This window comes from Coregonus clupeaformis, unplaced genomic scaffold, assembly GCF_020615455.1.
Source record: "Coregonus clupeaformis isolate EN_2021a unplaced genomic scaffold, ASM2061545v1 scaf0067, whole genome shotgun sequence".
In the NCBI taxonomy this organism is placed as follows: domain Eukaryota; kingdom Metazoa; phylum Chordata; class Actinopteri; order Salmoniformes; family Salmonidae; genus Coregonus; species Coregonus clupeaformis.
Window position 1 is genome coordinate 491,075 of NW_025533522.1, and position 21,247 is coordinate 512,321.

The 21,247-nt window shown below is 42.9% G+C and overlaps 1 protein-coding gene across 2 annotated transcripts; it reads left to right on the plus strand.

The window, feature by feature from the left end:
• Positions 1-244: 244 nt before the first annotated feature.
• wdr61 (WD repeat domain 61) lies at positions 245-20,331 on the plus strand. Of its 2 annotated transcripts, none has more exons than XM_041837664.1 (11): positions 245-350; positions 550-603; positions 4,321-4,348; positions 4,495-4,600; positions 4,696-4,868; positions 5,505-5,653; positions 13,839-13,932; positions 14,899-14,992; positions 18,264-18,356; positions 18,713-18,791; positions 19,764-20,331. In XM_041837664.1, exons 2-11 carry the CDS (start codon positions 592-594, stop codon positions 19,851-19,853), a joined length of 918 nt encoding a protein of 305 aa, XP_041693598.1. In that variant the 5' UTR covers positions 245-350; positions 550-591; the 3' UTR covers positions 19,854-20,331. The 2 variants fall into 2 exon arrangements, with proteins under 2 accessions (XP_041693598.1, XP_041693599.1); XM_041837665.1 differs by having other exon boundaries at positions 320-350; positions 4,326-4,348.
• The last annotated feature ends 916 nt before the right edge of the window (positions 20,332-21,247 follow it).

Genomic DNA, 21,247 nt, shown 5'->3' on the forward strand with positions numbered 1-21,247 from the left:
TATTTGGGTGTGCGAGACCTGACAGCAGAAGAGTTACAGGGAGTGTTAAGTGGTGATGTCCCATCATTTCAGGTTGAGGGCATGAGGTAGGATAGTGGAGAAGGGTGGGGTTAATTATTATTAGTAGTTTTGAAGTTGTGAGTGTAGTGTATTGGTAGGATATTTCTTTGGTTTGTTTTATTTATTTTTTAAGAAAAGATAAGATAAGGGAGTTGTACTCCAGTATAGTAGGTGGCGGTAATGCAACAAATTGGATGCCAACCGCCGTTAAACCTAATTGAAGAAGAACAGTGCTTCGAAGTTGGTTACTTAGCGATTTGGACGCATGCCTCGGAGCTCCAGTGTCAAACGTAACATCACTAATTAATATGCATATTTCAGCAATATTCAGGTCTTCTAGTTAAAAATATATTTTCTGCATTTCTGGAGTAGCTATAACGTTAGCTAGGTAGCTAGCTAACGTTTGATAGCTTTGCCAGATGGAGAAATAGCTATTTAGCTAGCTAGCCAACTTTACTTAGCTAACGTTATGAATTATTTGACTTTCAGGACGTGGAAGTTACAACTACTTGCAAGATTTAAAGAACAACCATGAGCACTCAAGTAAGTGAAATAATTCGCTAACGTTAGCCAAATCCAAGGTTAGTAGCTAGCTAGGTTATTTAGTAAGCTAGCTACTTCCTCGGTGCTGTAATGTTCTGTTGTTTTAGGTAGCTGGCTAACAGTAGCTGCTTGCTGGCTTGGTTAATCTTGCAAGTAACAAACACACAGGCGTGCTGAAATCAGCGTGCGTCTGTCTCAGACAGTCAGGTTAAGTCATTCTCTCAGTAAATCTGTCTGTTTGGGGGTGAACCAGAATCTTTATTTACAGGAGACGTTGAATATGGCGGTTCTCATTTTAAGACCAAGAATCAGCCATTCACCAGCATTTCAAGTTTAATAACGTCAAAATAGGCTAGTGAGATACCCCTACCCGAGGTAGAACAAAACACAACCATGTTTTTTCACATCCCTAATGTCTCCCATTTATGAAATGGATGGTTGTGTAAAAATATTTTACTGCAAAAGTGGTTGAATATTTATGAAGAATGTAAGTTTTACTTTTTGGTAGCTGATTTAATAGACAACTTTCCAAGTCAAATGTGCTCTCATTCAGAGCTGTATCATCCTACCTGACAGAGATGCATACAGTTACATGTTTTGTTATGTTGTGGCTAGTATAATCTGCTCTAAGGAGAACAATTGGGCTCAGACGTCGGTAATTAAAAAATGTTGTGTCCAAGGTTTCTTGAACGATTTTGTATCTTTAGGCCATACTCTTGTAATTGGGTCAGGGGCCACAACAGATTATTTTTGAACCACCATGGATTTAGCCTCAAATCCAAAATGGTGTCCAAAATCCAATATGGCTGCCATAATACCATGCAGGTTAAATCACAGGTAAATTCATTTTTCAGTTGTGTACAGCACCATAAAGACTGTTTTGGTGTAAATTAATTGTATTCTGAATCCAATATGGCCAACATGATTACACTTAAAGACCTTTGTCTGCATATAGGTTGTCTTTGTTTATTTTGTTTTGAATGTGTTATTCTGTCTTTAAAAGGGTTTCAAAAGGCTCTTGGTGTACAGTATGGACTATGAGTCGCACTGCCATTCCTCTGTTTGAATACCTGAAGCCAAATAATGTTCAATGTGTGTTCATGTTTAAATCTCATTCACACACTTACAGCATATCAACGATGGGCAATTCCGCAAAATATAATAACAAGCCTTTCACAACACAAGCACATAGTGCTTTAACCAAGTTACAGGAAAGCAACCTGTAATCCAACAGTCAGCTACTCTAGTAGCATAAATGTACAACCCTAACCTTTTCCCTGACCAGCTTGTGCAGCTAACTGATCATTCTGGGATAGCTGCAGCGTCAAGGCCAGCATCCTTCCTGCATGACTGTCGGGGTATTGGGGCTGTGTGGTGATCAGTTTCCAATTCTACAACAGCAGGCACTCAGGAGATGCAGCTTGCATTTCAATGAGCCCCATGACTAATTGGAATGTTATCTCAGCCTGAGTGCTGGGGATTAGAGGTCTTCAGGGTCCAAAAAGTTGGACCCGTTCCGAAATGAACCTGGGGCGTTCCCACCCGGACCTGATATGCATAAATATATATTTTTTTAAATAAAGAGACCCATTCCGAATGGACCCGACGAGAACTAGACCCGTTACGTATAGACCTGGTCAGATCCAGACTAGGTCCGATCCGAGTAAGGAAAGCAGCAGAAAACTACTTTATTAACCGGAGCTGATAAAGCGTGAGAGGAGCAGTTCTAGCAGGCGAGTGACATGGGGAGCAGGGAGGGAGAGACGGCAACCAAACAAGCCGACTTACGCTGTAGTTGACTAATAGCTGCCATAGCTAGGTTATTCATCATCAAATATGATTACGTAGTGCCTGTCTTGGACTGCATCAAACCGGGAGAAGCTACACTGAACAAAAATATAAACGCAACATGTTGGTTTCATGAGCTGAAATTAAAGATCCCAGACATTTTCCATAAGCACAAAAAGCTTATTTTTCTCTAATTTTGTGCACACATTTGTTTATATCCCTGTTAGTGAGCATTTCTCCTTTGCCAAGATAATCCATCCACCTGACTAGTGTGGCATATCAAGAAGCTGAGTAAACTGCATGATCATTACACAGGTGCACCTTGTGCTGGGGACAATTAAAGGCCACTCTAAAATGTGCAATTTTGTCACACAACACAATGCCACAATGTCTCAAGTTTTGAGGGATTGTGCAGTTGGCATGCTGACTGCAGGAATGTCCAAGAGAGCTGTTGCCAGATAATTGAATGTTAATTTCTCTACCATAAGCCGCCTCAACGTCGTTTTAGAGAATTTGGCAGTACGTCCAACCATCCTCACAACCGCAGACCACGTGTATGGTGTTGTATGGTCGTGCGGTTTCCTGATGTCAACATTGTGAACAGAGTGCCCCATGGTGGCGTGGGGTTATGGTATGGGCAAGCAGGCATACGCTACGGACAACTAAAACAATTGCATTTTATCGATGGCAATTTGAATGCACAGAGATAACGTGACGAGATCCTGAGGCCCATTGTCGTGCAATTCATCCGCCTCATCACCATGTTTCAGCATGAAAATGCACGGCCCCATGTAGCAAGGATCTGGACACAATTCCTGGAAGCTGAACATTTCCCAGTTGTTCTATGGCCTGCATACTCACCAGACATGTCACCCATTGAACATGTTTGGGATGGTCTGGATCGACGTGTACAACATTGTGTTCCAGTTCCCGCCAATATCCAGCAACCTAGCACAGCCATTTGAAGAGGAGTGGGACACCATTCCATAGGCCACAATCAACAGCCTGATCAACTCTATGCGAAGGAGATGTGTCGCGCTGCATGAGGCAAATGGTGGTCACATCAGATACTGACTGGTTTTCTGATCCACGCCCCTACCTTTAAAAAAGGTATCTGTGACCAACAGATGCATATGTATTTCCAGTCATGTGAAATGCATAGATTTCAAGGCACACCTGTTAATTGAAATGCATTCCAGGTCACTAACTCATGAACTGGTTGAGAGAATGCCAATAGTGTGCAAAGCTGTTATCAAGGCAAAGGATGGCTACTTTGAAGAATCTCAAAGATAAAATATATTTTGATTTAACACTTTTCGGTTACTACATGATTCCATATGTGTTATTTCATAGATTTGATGTCTTCACTATTATTCTACAATGTAGAAAATAGTAAGAATAAAGGAAAAACCCTTGAATGAGTAGGTGTCCAAACCTGACTGGTACTGTATGTGTGTATGTATACGTGTTGCCGCCCTAACGAGTCGTTGTCCCAAAAGTGTGAAGGCCATAGAAACGCATTAGGCTTATTTTGGCTTCACCTCTTCCTCTCCGGATAAAATCAATGACCTTTCCTGCTGCTGGATCAGCTGACCTTTGCGTGGCAGTAATGAGTGATTTTATTGGAGTTGGATTTAGACCTCGTTTTGGAAGTACATACAGGCCGTGACAGCAGTAATGACAATAGTTGCTCAGCGAAACTCCATTATTTGGTAAGTACCGAACGTATTTTGACATTTTTAAGCTTGGAAAGCTGGTGTATGGCAAGTTGAATGGCTGCTTCCTGGGCTTAAAGGAGAATCGGCATATTCAACGTCTCCTGTAAGCTCAGATTCTGGTTCAGGTAGGGGGAAGCCATGTAAGGTGATTACATAATGAGTTGTGAAAGCTACCTGTGCATGATTCAATAACAATTTATTTTCTTTCCAGTACAGTATTCTGTTCAAGCAAGAGCATGGTGAGTTTTGTCTAACTCATCCTCAATATTAACCCCCCTGTCCCAGACTCATTACATTTTGACATGAATATTTTCCTCTAAATGGAATGTAATTTTATTCTTGTAATTCCATTTTTGGTTGTTCTAATATGTGTGTTTGCCCATAGCCCACGACGATGCCATCTGGACTGCTGCGTGGGGCAGAAGTGAGAGGGATGGATTGGAGACAATAGTTACTGGCTCTCTGGACGACATGGTGAAAGTCTGGAAATGGTAATACACTTTTAATGCATCTTTTGAATCCAATTGAATTGAGCAAGTACGGTCTACACTAAGTTGACTTCTCTCTTCTCTCTCTTTCCACTCAGGTCAGACGAAAAGTTGGAGTTGCAGTGGACCCTGGAGGGCCACCAGCTGGGTATAGTCTCAGTAGATGTCAGTCCCAACGGAGCCATAGCAGCCTCCAGCTCGCTGGATGCCCACATACGCCTCTGGGACCTTGAGTTCGGCAAGCAGATCAAGTCCATGGACGCGGGCCCAGGTAGGACATTGTCTGGTGGCTTTTCAGCCACATTATGCATTATTACGAGGGCATTTGTAGCAGCAAGGCTGGGGACAATGCGATTTTCTTTCAGGAAATGTATGGAATATTCCATTTAGTTATTTTTTCATGATTTGGGATTGACCCCAACCCTGATGTTAAGTGTGTGCAACATTGAAGATGGTCAGATGTGGTTCATAGTGTCAGGTTTTGTCAAGCTGCCACCCTTTACAAAGCTCACATGGCTCAACTGAGTGACCACGACCGACAAACTTGCAGCCAAAGCTATTGACATGACATGTTCCCCTATGCAATTGTGTATGATTTGTTTAGTTGTTGACTAATTGTAATTCAGGCCAGTGCCATAGGAGTTACAACTCTATAAATTGGTTATAAAGCCTGCTGAGCTGACTATCCCTGTGTCTGTTCACACTGTACAGTATCCTCAAGGGTCACCCAGGATGACACCTTTATTCTGTTTCTCTCCTCGTTCCAATCAAACAACTTGAGGAGAAACAAAGTAGCGCAGAAGTGTCATGGCTTTTACTTCTGTGGGCTTCAATGACCCCCTCATGTTTTCTCTCTCTGGTTTTCTGTGTTCAGTAATGTAATGAAGGGTCTTTTGTCTCATTCCAGTTGATGCGTGGACAGTAGCCTTCTCCCCAGACTCCAAATACATTGCCACAGGAAGCCATCTTGGAAAGGTCAACATCTTTGGGGTTGAAAGCGGCAAGAAGGAGTACTCTTTGGACACCAGAGGGAAATTCATACTGAGTATAGCCTACGTAAGAAACAATCAAGATTGAATGTCGTGTTTATTGTGGGCCATTTTACTGATCATTGCAGTGGAACAAGTGTTCACTCAAAATACATGTTATAGGTCGTCTCATCTCCCCCACACACACATTTTTCACACTTATACAGTGTTCGCTAGTTTCAACAACATAAAACAGTGAAATCTGTATTTTGACAGCACTAGGCCTTTTTATAATAACACCATGCACACATACAATTAGCATAAGGGCTCTCCATTTGCACTCTGGGAGAGCAATTTGCGCAAATTACTTAATGCGCATCTCTGTAAATGCACTACACCCAACACATAGGCTAGTCGTTATGAGTTATTATGTTGACTCGAGTATAGAACATTTCTGGGAACACAATTATATTTCTAATACTTGTTTCGATGTGTCACTTATGGGGATATGCCTTAGGGCGGGGTCACAAGCTCAAAGTATCCAATCACACAACATCTGTTGGACAGGTCGTGTGGCGAATGAGGTGAGCCCCTCTCCTCCATAAAGGGAGCCACTCGCCCGCCAACTGGTCATTCTCGTGACTTCTTTGCGGAAGTGACTGTGTTCACTGAAAGCTTTCCTCAGAGTGACTAGATTCCTGCCTTCCTACTGAACCGTTCTCAGGCTACCCGTGAGGGTAATGCTGATGAATGTAGGACATCAGCTCCTGTTGATAGTGTTGAGTACAGACTGAAAGGTACGTTTTGCTTAGAGTATAATTCATTTTCTACTCGTCAGTCTCCGTTTAGCTAGTGCCACACGGCTAGCTATCGAGACTTTGTTAGCTCTCGCCGCAAGGCTTTAGCTAACTTGGCTAGCTAGCTGCAAGGCTAGCTAGCCACACAAAGGGGTAGCTCTCGCCGAAAGGCTTAAGCTAACCCATCTAACTCACCGCAAGGCTAGCTACACCAAACTAGCTTTTCTACCTGCAACGGTAGAATTGCTAGCTCTCCTCTGGCGTTTAGCACAACATGCTCACAGGCCGTGTTGACTAGACTGACCACCCTAGCTTCACAGCCCGACGCTCGAGAGACACACTGTTTGTGGAGAGACAAAGAAGGCATGCGCTTTCTCTGGCAAGCAGTGTGCTAACTAGCTAGGCTATTAGCCACGAGGCAAACGCTAGCTAGCACACACTTTGCTTGAGGAATACTATTCCTCTGAGCCATGGAGCCTGCTACCCTTGCACAGGGAGAACCTAGCAGGCCTCCTGGCCCCACCCTTGAACTGGCACACCCGTGCCAATGCGGGGCGACGATAGCAGGAAATGATACACACCCCTGAGCACGCTGCGACATCACCCGCTAACCTGCTAACTCCCTTCACCGGCGAGTGCACAGAGCAAACCCTAAACACGACTTGCCGCCCTCGCAGCCTTCGGGCAATGAGGCTAACCCACATACCCTACCCTCTTGAGAGGAGGCTACAGTTGAAGTCGGAAGTTTGCGTACACCTTAGCCAAATACATTTAAACTCAGTTTTTCACAATTCCTGACATTTAATCCTTGTTAAAATTCCCTGTTTTAGGTCAGTTAGGATCACCACTTTATTTTAAATATGTGAAATGTCAGAATAATAGTAGAGTCTTTTATTTCTTTCATCACATTCCCAGTGGGTCAGAAGTTTACATACACTCAATTAGTATTTGGTAGCATTCCCTTTAAATTGTTTAACTTGGGTCACATTTTTTGGTAGCCTTTCACAAGCTTTCCACAATAAGTTGGGTGAATTTGGGCCCATTCCTCCTGACAGAGCTGGTGTAACAAGGAGGTTTGTAGGCCTCCTTGCTCGCACACGCTTTTTCAGTTCTGCCCACACATTTTCTATAGGATTGAGGTCTATTAAAATGCTCAGAATGTGTCTCCGAGTGCTTGGGTTGATGGCATCCACCATTTCCATATTAACGCGGGGACTACTGAGAAATACTTTCAGCGTTGGGGTGCTGACCACCTTCGCCTGTGTCCACAGATGGCGGTGACCAAGGACTGTCTCTCGGCTCTCCGCCACCTTTGATCTTCGTTTCAGGCACTCCTCTAGGGCAGGGTTTCCATTAGCTGGCAGATAAATACAATTTTGCACAGGCCAATTGTCCGGGAGAAGAAATAATGGCATTGCGAAATTAATATTAGCTTATTCATTGATGTAGATACCAGTCGATGTAAATACATTTGACAGGTAATGCTTATTGGTCTATAGGTTAATTTGCATCATTTAGTGGAATGAAATTGGCGCGTGTATATTCGTTATTTACATTTGTCATTTAGCAGACGCTCTTATCCAGAGCGACTTACAAATTGTTATGTATCTTATTAATCACACGCATACAGATAGAGCGCCTTTGAGCAAAAATATGTCAGACAGCGCGAGGGCTGCTGCTGCAGCATCTCAAACTGCAAATGCATAAGCAGCGAAGGCGGGTTTCATCAGCACATCACTTTGCAATGAGCTGGAGGCAGTATGCATTTTGAAAACATATTTGTATTGATTAGGGATCACCATTAGCTGGTGCCAAGGCAGCAGCTACTCTTCCTGGGGTCCAAACACATTAAGGCACTTATATTACATATAAAACAAAAGATAAAACAGTACATCATACAACATTATTACACCACCACATACAAAATGTATAATACAACCATACAACAATATTAATGTACGTGTGTGTAGAGTGCGTGTACTAGCGCTTGTGTGTGTAGGCGTCTGTACCTTGTGTCTTTTCAGTCCCCGCTGTTCCTTAAGGTATATTTGTATCTGTTTTTTAAATCTGATTCTACTGCTTGCATCAGTTACCTGATGTGGAATAGAGTTCCATTTAGTCATGGTTCTATGTAGTTCTGTGCGCCTCCCATAGTCTATTCTGGACTTGGGGATTGTGAAGAGACCTCTGGTGGCATGTCTTGTGGGGTATGCATGGGTATCCGAGGAGTGTGCTATTCGTTTAAACAGACAGCTCGGTGCATTCAGCTTGTCAACACTTCTTACAAAAACAAGTAGTGATGAAGTCGATCTCTCTTCCACTTTGAGCCATGAGAGATTGACATGCATATCATTAATGTTAGCTCCCCGTGTACTTTAAAGGGCCAGCTGTGCTGCCCTGTTCTGAGCCAATTGTAATTTTCCTAAATCCCTCTTTGTGGCACCTGACCACACGACTGAACAGTAGTCCAGGTGCGACAAAACTAGGGCCTATAGGACCTGCCTTGTTGATAGTATTGTTAATAAGGCAGAGCAGCACTTTATTATGGACAGAGTTCTCCCCATTTTAGCTACTGTTGTATCAATATGTTTTGACCATGACAGGTTATAATCCAGGGTTACTCCAAGCAGTTTAGTCACCTCAACTTGCTCAATTTCCACATTATTCATTACAAGATTTAGTTGAGGTTTAGGGTTTAGTGAATGGTTTGTCCCAAATGAAATGCTTTTGAAATATTTAGGACTAACTTATTCCTTGCCACCCATTCTGAAACTAACTGTAGCTCTTTGTTAAGTGTTGCAGTCATTTCAGTTGCTGTGGTAGCTGATGTGTATAGTCATCCACATACATAGACATACTGGCTTTACTCAAAGCCAGTGGCATGTCGTTAGTAAAGATTGAAAAAAGTAAGGGGCCTAGACAGCTGCCCTGGGGAATTCCTGATTCTATCTGGATTATGTTGGAGTGGCTTCCATTAAAGAACACCCTCTGTGTTCTGTTAGACAGGTAACTCTTTATCCACAATATAGCAGGATGTGTAAAGCCATAACAAGTTTTTCCAACAGCAGACTATGATCGATAATGTCAAAAGCCGCACTGAAATCTAACAAAACAGCCCAACAAACTTTTTATAATCAATTTCTCTCAGCCAATCATCAGTCATTTGTGTAAGTGCTTGTTGAATGTCCTTCCCTATAAGCGTGCTGAAAGTCTTGTCAATTAGTTTACTGTAAAATAGCATAGTATCTGGTCAAACACAATTTTTCCCAAAAGTTTACAATGGGTTTGTAACAGGCTGATTGGTCGGCTATTTGAGCCAGTAAAGGGAACTTTACTATTCCTAGGTAGCGGAATGACTTTTGCTTCCCTCCAGGCCTGAGGACACACACTTTGTAGTAGGCTTACATTTTAAGATATGGCAAATAGGAGTGGAAATATCGTCCGCTATTAACCTCAGTAATTTTCCATCCAAGTTGTCAGACCCCGGTGGCTTGTCATTGTTGATAGACAACAATTTTTTCACCTCTTCCACACTCACTTTACGGAATTTAAAAGTACAATGCTTGTCTTTCATAATTTGGTCAGATATACTTGGATGTGTAGTGTCAGCGTTTGTTGCTGGCATGCCATGCCTAAGTTTGCTAATCTTGAAAATGAAAAAAATCATTAAAGTAGTTGGCAATATCAGTGAGTTTTGTGATGAATGAGCCATCTGATTCAATGAATGATGGAGCCGAGTTTGCCTTTTTGCCCAAAATTTCATTTAGGATGCTCCAAAGCTTTTTAATATCATTCTTTGTCATTTATCTTTGTTTCCTAGTATAGTTTCATCTTTTTTTATTTAGTTTAGTCACATGATTTCTCAATTTGCAGTACGTTTGTCAATCGTTTGTGCTGCCAGACTTATTTGCCATAGCTTTTGCCTCATCCCTCTCAACCATACAATTGTTAAATTCCTCATCAATCCATGGGAATTTAACCGTTTTGAGTCATTTTCTTAGTGGGTGCATGCTTTTTAGTAACTGGAATAAGCAATTTCATAAATGTGTTAAGTGGCTACTATATTGTGATCAATACATCCAATGGATTTGAATACTGCTTTAACGCAAATTTCTGCAGCATTAGTAAAGACGTGATCAATACATGTTGATGATTTCATTCCTGTGCTGTTTGTAACTACCCTGGTAGGTTGACTGATAACCAGAACCATGCTGCAGGCACTGGTTACAGTTTGAAGCATTTTCTTGAGTGGGCAGCTTGATGAAAGCCAGTCAATATTGAAATCACCTAGAAAATATACCTCTGTTGATATCACATACATTATCAAGCATTTCACACATTATCCAGATACTGACTGTTAGCACTTGGTCTATAGCAGCTTACCACAAGAATGGGCTTTAAGTGAGACAAATGAACCTGAAGCCATATTACTTCAACAGTATTTAACATGAGATCCTCTCTAAACTTTATAGGAATGATGTTCAACACACTGTGCTGCCAGTCAGTGTAGGGCGCGATACACAACATTTTTAGGGTGGGGATGGAGGAAGAGTGCTTTGAAGCTCTGGGCATTTTGTTATGACATGCATTATCTGAGTTAGGCCCACAGAATTATACCTACGGAGGAGTGGCTTCTATGGAGGAACTTTGAATGTCTTTGAAATTCCGAGTTGGTTTAACGTTGGACCATTGCAAATGTTAGCTAGCTAGCTAATAAGTTTGTGTTTGCAGAGCAGCACTAGAATTAAAAACACGTCTTACCTTTTTTGTACTTAATAAATCCAATGTGAAACGTGATAACTATAGGATCCTTAACTAGCATTGGATTTCTGAATTACACTTGTAACATTGTCAGTAGGCTATAGTAACCTATGCTTCAGAAGGGAGGGGCAGGTAGCCTACACACACGCACCCCCACTGGCAAAGATGTCCAGCTGGCAGGCAGACGCTGCAGTAAGTTTCTGAGTGACAGAATGAGGGCTTTGCATAGGTGTTTTTTTGCGATTTATGGGACTGGGAAAAAATGCCCGGAATGTAAAATAACGTTATCAACCGGTTCCCATGCTTTTAACCACCTAGTTGATTTCCACGGCCCGCTGAAATCTAATTAGCATAATAAAAAAAATCCCCTTTTTAAACTAGTTTAAGCTAGAGATCTGTATTTTTTTGCATTGGATGCATCTCAATCCACCACATCCGCAGTGAAAGGTGGCAGAGCTAGAGCTGTGTTTGTCAGAGAATGAGACATCCCGAAAATCTGTCTTCTCATGAAAACGTTTGTAGCGTCCAAACTATTATGACCCCTCTATGGAAAGATTACTCTCACGAACATCATGGTGTGCTCCGTTTTGCTCTATGAACCCCCCCGTAATAGCAAGGGTTAGCAGCCCCCGGGGGGCCTGAGGGCTCATTCCCGCAGAGGTATGGCTACCTCTCGGGCACTGTTCAAAGGCAACATTTGCAAGGCGTCATGTTGGGCCACCTTTTTTGAGGTTTTACCGACTGGATGTAAGTGCACCTTCATTGGCGCGTACTGTCTGAGACACTGAGGGGTGATGCTATTGGAACTACCCTGGCTTCGAAGAGCATGTCTGCGTTACAGGAGTTGGCCATATCCCATAAGTGACACGTCGAAACGAGTATTAGAAATAGAACTTTGGGTTACTTGCGTAACCCTGGTTCTATGAGAATACGAGTGAGATGTCACTGCTTTTCCCTGCTTGCAAGAGCGCAAGGAAGAGAGGCATGCTCGAGAATAACCAGTTGGCGGGCGAGTGGCTCCCTTTTATGGAGGAGAGCGACTCACTTCATTCGCCACTCGACCTGGAGGAGAGGGACTCACTTCATTCGCCACTTGACCTGTCTCTGACAGACACTGTGTGATTGGATACTTCGAGCTTGTGACCCGCCCTGCTTTTCCCATAAAACCAGGGTTACACAAGTAACCTAACAGTTTAAAGAACTGAGTGGCTGCTGATCAGACTTTTCCCTGACCTTTTTTTCAGAGCGCTAAAGGTCCCGAAGCTTATGCGCATGTTTATTCTCTACTTTAAGTAGTATAGAACAGGCTACTGGCGAAATGGTGCTCGTTTAATATAGTTAGATCAAAGCTGAATCAATGTCTGCAAGAACCCCCCCCCCCACCCCACATTTTTCTCTCATGTGGCCAAAACTCAATAGTGCGTACCTCTAGGCAAAATATCAAATCGTATGTCACATGCGCCAAATACAACAGGTGTAGACCTTACCGTGAAATGCTTACTTACAAGTCCTTAACCAACAAAGCAGTTAAGAAAAATAAGAGTTAAAAAAATATGTACTAAATCAACACTAAAATAACAATAACGAGGCTACATACGGGGTACCGGTATCGAGTCAATGTGGGGGGGTACAGGCTAGTCGAGGTAATATGTACATGTAGGTAGGGGTGAAGTGACTATGCATAGATAATAAACAGCGAGTAGCAGCAGCAATAGTTCAGGTAGCTTTTCAGCAGTCTTATGGCTTGGGGGTAGAAGCTGTTGAGAAGTCTTTTGGACCTAGACTTGGCGCTCCGGTACCACTTGCCTTGCGGTAGCAGAGAACAGTCTGACTAGGGTGGCTGGAGTCTGTAAATTTTTAGGGCCTTCCACTGACACTGCCTGGTATAGAGGTCCTGGATGGCAGGAAGCTTGGCCCCAGTAATGTACTGGGCCGTACGCACTACCCTCTGTAGTGCCTTGCGGTCGGATACCGAGGAGTTGCCATACCAGACGGTGATGCAGCCAGTCAGGATGCTCTCTGGTGCAACTGTATAACTTTTTGAGGATCTGAGGACCCATGTCAAATTCTCCTGAGGGGGAATAGGCATTGTCGTGCCCTCTTCACGACTGTCTTGGTGTGTTTGGACCATGATAGTTTGTTGGTGATGTGGACACCAAGGAACTTGACACCTTTGACCGGTAGGCTAGCTACAGTTTAACACCATCTGCTCTAAATTTCACTCACTTTACATCATTCAACTACTTCGAAACGACACTATAACTCTGATCTAAATGCATATTCCCATGAGACTGAGATCAAATGGTTGGTATGGAGATGCTGCATGGTTATTTCACTGGTAAAACTATAAGCCTTATCATTCACGATTGACAGTGCAAAATGTGAAGGGAAAGACCCAACAAATCTGTGTGTAAAGTAGAGGTAAAGAAACATGCGCAGAAGCTTTGGGACCTTTAGCGCTCGGGAAGAAAGGTCCAGAAAAGTCGGATCCGCAGCCACAGCCTTTAAAGAATTGGCTGTGCTGCAACTATCAAATGTTCCTGATAATTAATTAACTTCTTCAGCTGGCAATGGTATCATAGTTTTTATCCCACATTTTACCTTTGACTACACCAATAACATCTAGTTAAACGTTAAAATACAACAGTTCAAAACAAGCTTTATAACTATCAGAAATACTTGAATTTGATATTTCCCTATTATTTTCTTCCCCAGAGTCCAGACGGAAAGTACTTGGCTAGTGGAGCTATAGATGGAATCATTAACATCTTTGACATTGCCACTGGGAAACTACTCCATACGCTCGAAGGTACATTCTCTGGCCTCTGTGTCCCTCAACTACTTTTCTTCCACTCCATCTCAGTAGCTAGGTTTCCATCCAATTGGCGACAGGTTTTCATGTGAATATTCTAAAATCAGCATAAAAACAATGTGCATTTTCCCACCAGAGATGTTTCCATCAAATTGACTTGTTGCGGATAAATTCCCATGTAACAAATAAAAAATACAAGTAAATGGGTTTCTATCGCATTTAACTCTACTGATCATTTTTGTCGCGAAAATAAAGTGTTATATAGCGAATGTGGTCTTTACACGTGCGCTCTAGTCATCAGCTCGCAGACAGTGGGAATAGGCTAGCTACACATCTATTATGTACAAAAGAGTGAGATTATTTTTATTTGTCAAACTGCAGCCAACCACCAATCGTCATGTCACCAGAATAAGACCCTTGATATTTATTGGAAAGCAGCATCAAGCTCATCACTGTGCACTTTAAACACCCTGTGAAGTTCATTATAACTTATTTCATCTGAAGCCTAATAAACTTAATGCTTTCCCGAGTCATAGTGGGATAATATACCATTGTGTGATTCCAAGTTTAGTCGATATGGTTATTATATCAATATTTGCACATAAAGGCATTTCTACCATTTCTTGCATAATTCATTTTACCGGCACAAAAAGAGCCCACCTTAGCGTATTTTGTTTTGTCGACATTTGGAAAGTTTACTGAAACATTTGCTTTTTCCATCAGGCCTGTTGTGAAATGTATTTGTTTTATCAAATGTACTTAACTCTCATAAAAAGGTTGGATGGAAACGTGGTTAGTGAAACATTTCACTGGCTGCTATGTGACTCAATCTACAACGGACAATGTAATGCGTCTTCAAATTGAAGGGGTATAGCCCTCACGAATTGTCAGCACTATATCTCTGTCTGAAGACAAGCTGTGTGTGTGTGTTTTTAATCGAGCATGCTGTCTCCCTCTCTGTAGGTCACGCCATGCCTATCAGATCGCTGACGTTCTCTCCAGACTCACAACTCTTGGTCACTGCCTCAGATGATGGCTACATCAAGATTTATGACGTGTAAGTTCACTGGGGAGTTAATGGCCATCTGACTTGACTGCTCTCATTTTAGGGTATTGTGGTGTAGAATTAGAATCCTACAGACTGTTCCAAATAAAACAATTTATGGCTGTATTGCTTTGTGTTTTTAAGGCAATGTATCTATGAATTGAATGTTGGGGATATATTTGACATAACTTTCTAAATCTTGGTGGTTCTCTTTTGAGATCAAAATGAAATGTCAAATTACAGTATGTCGCACAGGTCCACGCTGACTTCCAGTGATGGCTCACCCTGAAATCACCCCAAAGTCTGTCAGACCTTTTCAGACCTCAGCAGTGGTCTGATGCCAAGCAGAGTCCCTATTCTCATATGTTGGGTGTTGCTGTTGCTATCACACTCCTTTTTTGGAAGAAAAATAACTATTTGAAAAAAGTATTAACTGACCCAGATATGGTTGCAAAGCTACCAGTAATAATATGGCAACTTTTTGTTAATTTATAAATATGTAGTATATTTTTATATATCGTCCATGAGTTTCTAGTGGTTAGACCATATGGTTCAAGAGAAAATAGCCTAATTAATGAAAAAAGCATCTAATCAACAATGGCATTATTTTCAATTAACTCTGCAACTCTTCCAACTATTGACTTTTTTCACAACTGCCACCAGTTTGTAGCCAAAGCATTGACAACAAAGACATGGTCAAATAAATAAGTGTAAATATAAGAAAACAGGTTTTTAGAAATGTTTGCAAATGAATTCAAAATAAAAAACAGATACCTTATTTACATAAGTATACAGACCCTTTGCTATGAGACTCGAAATTGAGCTCCGGTGCATCCTGTTTCTATTGATCATCCTTCAGATGTTTCTACAACTTGACAGGAGTCCACCTGTGGTAAATTCAATCAATTGGACATGATTTGGAAAGGCACACACACCTGTCTATATAAGGTCCACACAGTTGACAGTGCATGTCAGAGCAAAAACCAAGCCATGAGGTCAATGGAATTGTCCGTAGAGCTCCGAGACAGGATTGTGTCGAGGCACAAATCTGGGGAAGGGTACCAAAACATTTCTGCAGCATTGAAGGTCTCCAAGAACACAGTGGCCTCCATCATTCTTAAATGGAAGATGTTTGGAACCACCAAGACTCTCCCTAGAGCTGACCGCCCAGCCAAACTGAGCAATCGGGGGAGAAGGTCCTTGGTCAGGGAGGTGACCAAGAACCCGATGTTCACTCTGATAGAGCTCCAGAGTTCCTCTGTGGAGATGGGAGAATCTTCCAGAAGGACAACCATCTCTGCAGCACTCCACCAATCAGGCCTTTATGGTAGAGTGGCCAGACGGAAGCCACTCCTCAGTAAAAGGCACATGACAGCCCACTTGGGAGTTTGCAAAAGGCACCTAAAGGACTCTCAGACCATGAGAAACAAGATTCTCTGGTCTGATGAAACCAAGATTGCACTCTATGGCCTGAATGCCAAGCGTCACGTCTGGAGGAAACCTGGCACCATCCCTACGGTGAAGCATGGTGGTGGCAGTATCATGCTGTGGGGATGTTTTTCAGCAGCAGGGACTGGGCGACTAGTCAGGATCGATGGAAAGATGAATGGAGCAAAGTACAGAGAGATCTTTGTTGAAAACCTGCTCCAGGGCGCTCAGGACCTCAGACTGGGGCGAAGGTTCACCTTCCAACAGGACAACGACCCTAAGCACACAGCCAAGACAACGCAGGATTGGCTTCAGGACAAGTCTCTGAATGTCCTTGAGTGGCCCAGCCAGAGCCCGATCGAACATCTCTGGAGAGACCTGAAGATAGCTGTGCAGCGACGCTCCCAATCCAACCTGACAGAGCTTGAGAGGATCTGCAGAGAAGAATGTGAGGAACTCCCCAAATACAGGTGTGCCAAGCTTGTAGCGTCATACCCAAGAAGACTCGAGGCTGTAATCGCTGCCAAAGGTGTTTCAACAAAGTACTGAGTAAAGGGTCTGAATACTTATGTAAATGTTATATATATATATTTTTTACATTTGCAGAAATTTCTAAACCTGTTTTTACAAAAGTATGTGGACACCCCTTCAAATGAGTGGATTCGGCTATTTCAGCCACACCCGTTGCTGACAGGTGTGTAAAATTGAGCACACAGCCATGCAATCTCCATAGACAAACTTTGGCCTTACTGAAGCGCTCAGTGACTTTCAACGTGGCATCCTGTCATAGGATGCCACCTTTCCAAGTCAGTTCGTCAAATTTCTGCCCTGCTAAAGCTGCCCCGGTCAACTGTAAGGGATGTTATTGTGAAATGGAAACGTGTAAGAGCAACACTGGCTCAGCCGCGAAGTGGTGGGCCACAAGCCCACAGAACGGGACCGCCGAGTGCTGAAGCACGTAAAAATCTGCTGTCCTTGGTTGCAACATTCACTACCGAGTTCAAAACCTGCCTCTGGAAGCAACGTCATTACAAGAACTGTTTGTCGGGAGCTTCATGAAATGGGTTTCCATGGCCGAGCAGCTTGCACACAAGCATAAGATCACCATGCGCAATGCCAAGCGTTGGCTGGAGTGGTGTAAATCTCACCACCATTGGACTCCGGAGCAGTGGAAGAAATGTGTTCTCTTGAGTGATGAATCACGCTTCACCATCTGGCAGTCCGATGGACAAATCTGGGTTTGGCGGATACCAGGGGAACGCTACCTGCCCCAATGCATAGTGCCAACTGTAAAGTTTGGTGGGGAAGAAATAATGGACTCGGGCTGTTTTTCATGGTTCGGTCTAGGCCCCTTTCAGTTCCAGTGAAGGGAAATCTTAAGGCTACAGCATACAATGACATTCTAGACGATTCTGTGCTTCCAATTTTGTGGGGAAGGCCCTTTCCTATTTCAACATGACAATGCCCTGTGCACAAAGCGAGGTCCATACAGAAATTATTTGTCGAGAGCGGTGTGGAAGAACTTGACTGGCCTTCACAGAGCCTTGACCACAACCCCATCGAACACCTTTGGGATGAATTGGAACACAGACTGCGAGCCAGGCCTAATCGCCTAACGTCAGTGCCCGACCTCACAAATGCTCTTGTGGCTGAATGGAAGCAAGTCCCTGCAGCAATGTTCCAACATCTAGTGGAAAGTCTTCCCAGAAGAGTGGAGGCTGTCATAGCAGCAAAGGGGGGACCAACTCCATATTAATGCACATGCTTTTGGATTGAGATGTTCGACGAGCAGGTGTCCACATACTTGTGGTCATGTAGTGTATTTGATTAACACTTGGAAAATGTTGTTTTGCAGGCAGCATGCCAAGTTGGCAGGCACTCTAAGTGGCCACGCGTCCTGGGTCCTCAACGTAGCTTTCTCCCCCGACGACACGCATTTTGTGTCCAGGTAAAGTGTGTATGCTTGCTTGTGTTAAATCAGTAACAGTTTTGGTTTATAATAGTGAGATCCCAGATCATATTTTATGTGATTTAATAATGGCAGGTGCCAAGGTCTAATTCAAAGACCATAGAACCATTGTTGCCTGCATTCCTTTCACCAATCCAGTCATAACTTCAATGATGGGAGAAGGAAGAGACCCTATTTCCAAAGTGCTCCAACAAGTTTTTTTTTGTTTCACACACATTCAGATTTTTGGGCTAGAGTCTACAAACTACAAATGACAGGTGTGACTCCAAGAATAAAGTGTTTTGAATTATTGGGGATGACAAGAAAAATTAATTTTTTGTCTTTGCTCCTCTCAGCTCCTCAGACAAGAGTGTAAAGGTTTGGGACGCCAGCACCAGGGCGTGTGTCAACACATTCTTCGACCATCAGGACCAGGTGAGAACATTCAGTCAACTCCCAACGGCTAATGGAACATTTTGTTGATCCTGAGGACCATACATTTAATTTAGAAAGCACTTCTCGTTTTACAATCTAAAAAGTGCATTCAGTGAAGTGCATGTTGGGTGAACAGGACTCATAGCCTTAATCCGCCATATTATTTTCACCTACAGTCTGATCACAAAAGAAAGAAAATGAGGGAAGGGATTAATAAGACCATTTGGTCTAACAGCCATATACAATACAGTACACTCATCTCTCACCCCCTTTGGTGTGATAGTGGCTGGCCACTCAAAACAGAATATGGGAATTGATGTGGCTGTTGTCCTACTATGCCCCCTCCTGTCTTTCTGTTATGTCTCAGCGCTGGCAGACTGAATAATCCGAGCTGTCGTTAGTCTCTACTGCAGACGCCTGTAGGGAGGCTTAATCTTCTCTGGAAGAAAGCTACAAATGTACAGACATTGCTCTGAGGAGAGGAGAGATCAGAGGCAGTCGAGTGTCTAGTCTGCTTTCCATTTTTAGCCTCTGTCTGAATGAAAGCTGCTGGGAAGTCAGAATGATACGGCCAAGTGCAGCGGATAAAATAATCTTTATTTTGTAGCAGTGTCTCTCGTTCCGACTGGTCACAATAGACGGAGGAGCTCTTCTTGCTTTTCAGAGGTCGACAGTGTGTAATGGGTTATTGATGAAAGAACATCCCTTGGTTGTCCCACCACAATTTGCTCATTTCAAAGGGTGCATTTATTTTACAGAATAGTGAAAGATCTGAAATCTTGTCTGAATACATTTGATGGTGCAGACAAGATGCAGCCTTCTGTCGTACAACTGCATTCTAAACTGGTTTTGAAATGCCTGCAGTGTATTTTATGTGACATGGTGCGTTTTGACAACTGTGCTGCTGTTTTTACACTTAACAGCTGCCCTGAATGTTGTTCAAGTCTTGTCTGCTGTTTCCCCCCCCCCTAGGTGTGGAGTGTGAAATACAACGGCACAGGTTCTAAGATCGTATCTGTTGGAGATGACCGGGCCATCCATATCTACGATTGTCCCATGTGATGCATCAGCTCTCATTCCTACCACCTCTCCCAGCAGCAGACCAGGCAGCCTGAATACTGGCACTCTTAAACCAAGGGAAGCAGGGCGTTCTAGTAAGAGGACCACAAGAACATAGCTTATCTTGCCTGGCTCATCCTGCTTATGGTGCAGCTCAATATTCTGACTTGCTTTCCTTCCTCTCATCTGCACTGATCTGAAAACATAACAGGCATTTGCATTCACAAGCCCTGCTCCTTCTCGTGGAGATGGAAGGTGAGGAGAGGAAGTCTATTTAGACTATTGAGATGCACCTATGGCCTAGCTCAGTCAGAATAGCCCATGGTTGCTCCACTGAGCCAGAGCTAAACTGCTCTGGATTCATCCACTGAAATCCAACAATGATTGCGGAAGAGGTTCAATGTCATTGATTATTTTGCACTTCACTGTACCTGGCCCTCCTTTTTGTTGTACTCAAAATAAAGGATTTTTTGTATTTTCATTTCCCCAACTAATTTAAGTTAATGCTCCTTCCTACCAGTGCATGATTTATTCAATTAACTTTAACATTTGCTGTAAATTATTTTCAGAATGGTAACCTAGTCATTTGTGGAGATCTAAACTGTCTGCCGCAAATGAAATTACCGCAGATGTTTCCCAGACAGTTTGAATGTTTAGAAAAACAGTTACCGTACACAGGATTTCTGCAAATTGACAGACTTCAGTGAAGTGTGGGCACACAATTTTAATCGTCAGAACTTCCATCTTAGGCTGGCACCAAGGCTACAGTTAGTTATCCTATTACGTTACATACAATGTGCTCAAGAAGAAAGTCTTGCAAACCAGTGCTCCATCCAGTGACCAAAAATTAATACTGCACATAGAATGAATTCCTATTCCAAAGCTTGTGTTTAAGAAAACAGTGCAACGTAACGGACACATTTGCACTTTGCCATGCCCATCGTAGAGAACATGAGTTCACATTAAGGGGAGTTTTTCCCAACTGTCCATGTTCTTAAGGTGGCACAGAAAAGTAGATTTGGGTTCAGTGTTTCCCCTGGGATTTTTTCCCTTTGCCTGGGGGGGGGGGGTATCCGTGGGAATGCAGCCCCGTGAGATTTTTTTTTTTTGTAGAATGACTTTTTTAGAAGGACAATTTAAATGTATCCAACTTATGCAGCATAGTGCGCTTTAAATAATTAGGCTGAAGCATGGGGTTGCCAATCAGCATTTACCTCATTGAAAATCCCCAAAACCCTCAATGCATCAATTGCTAATATATGTTGGAACTTGCCACTCCAGGGTTTTTACTAGAAGAAAAATTGGGTTTAGGTGGTGGGTGTGGTAGGTGGCAATTTGGCACAGTCTCAGGCAGAACGTTTTAGAAGGCCACTTGGGTGCAGACTAAATGCAGCTGT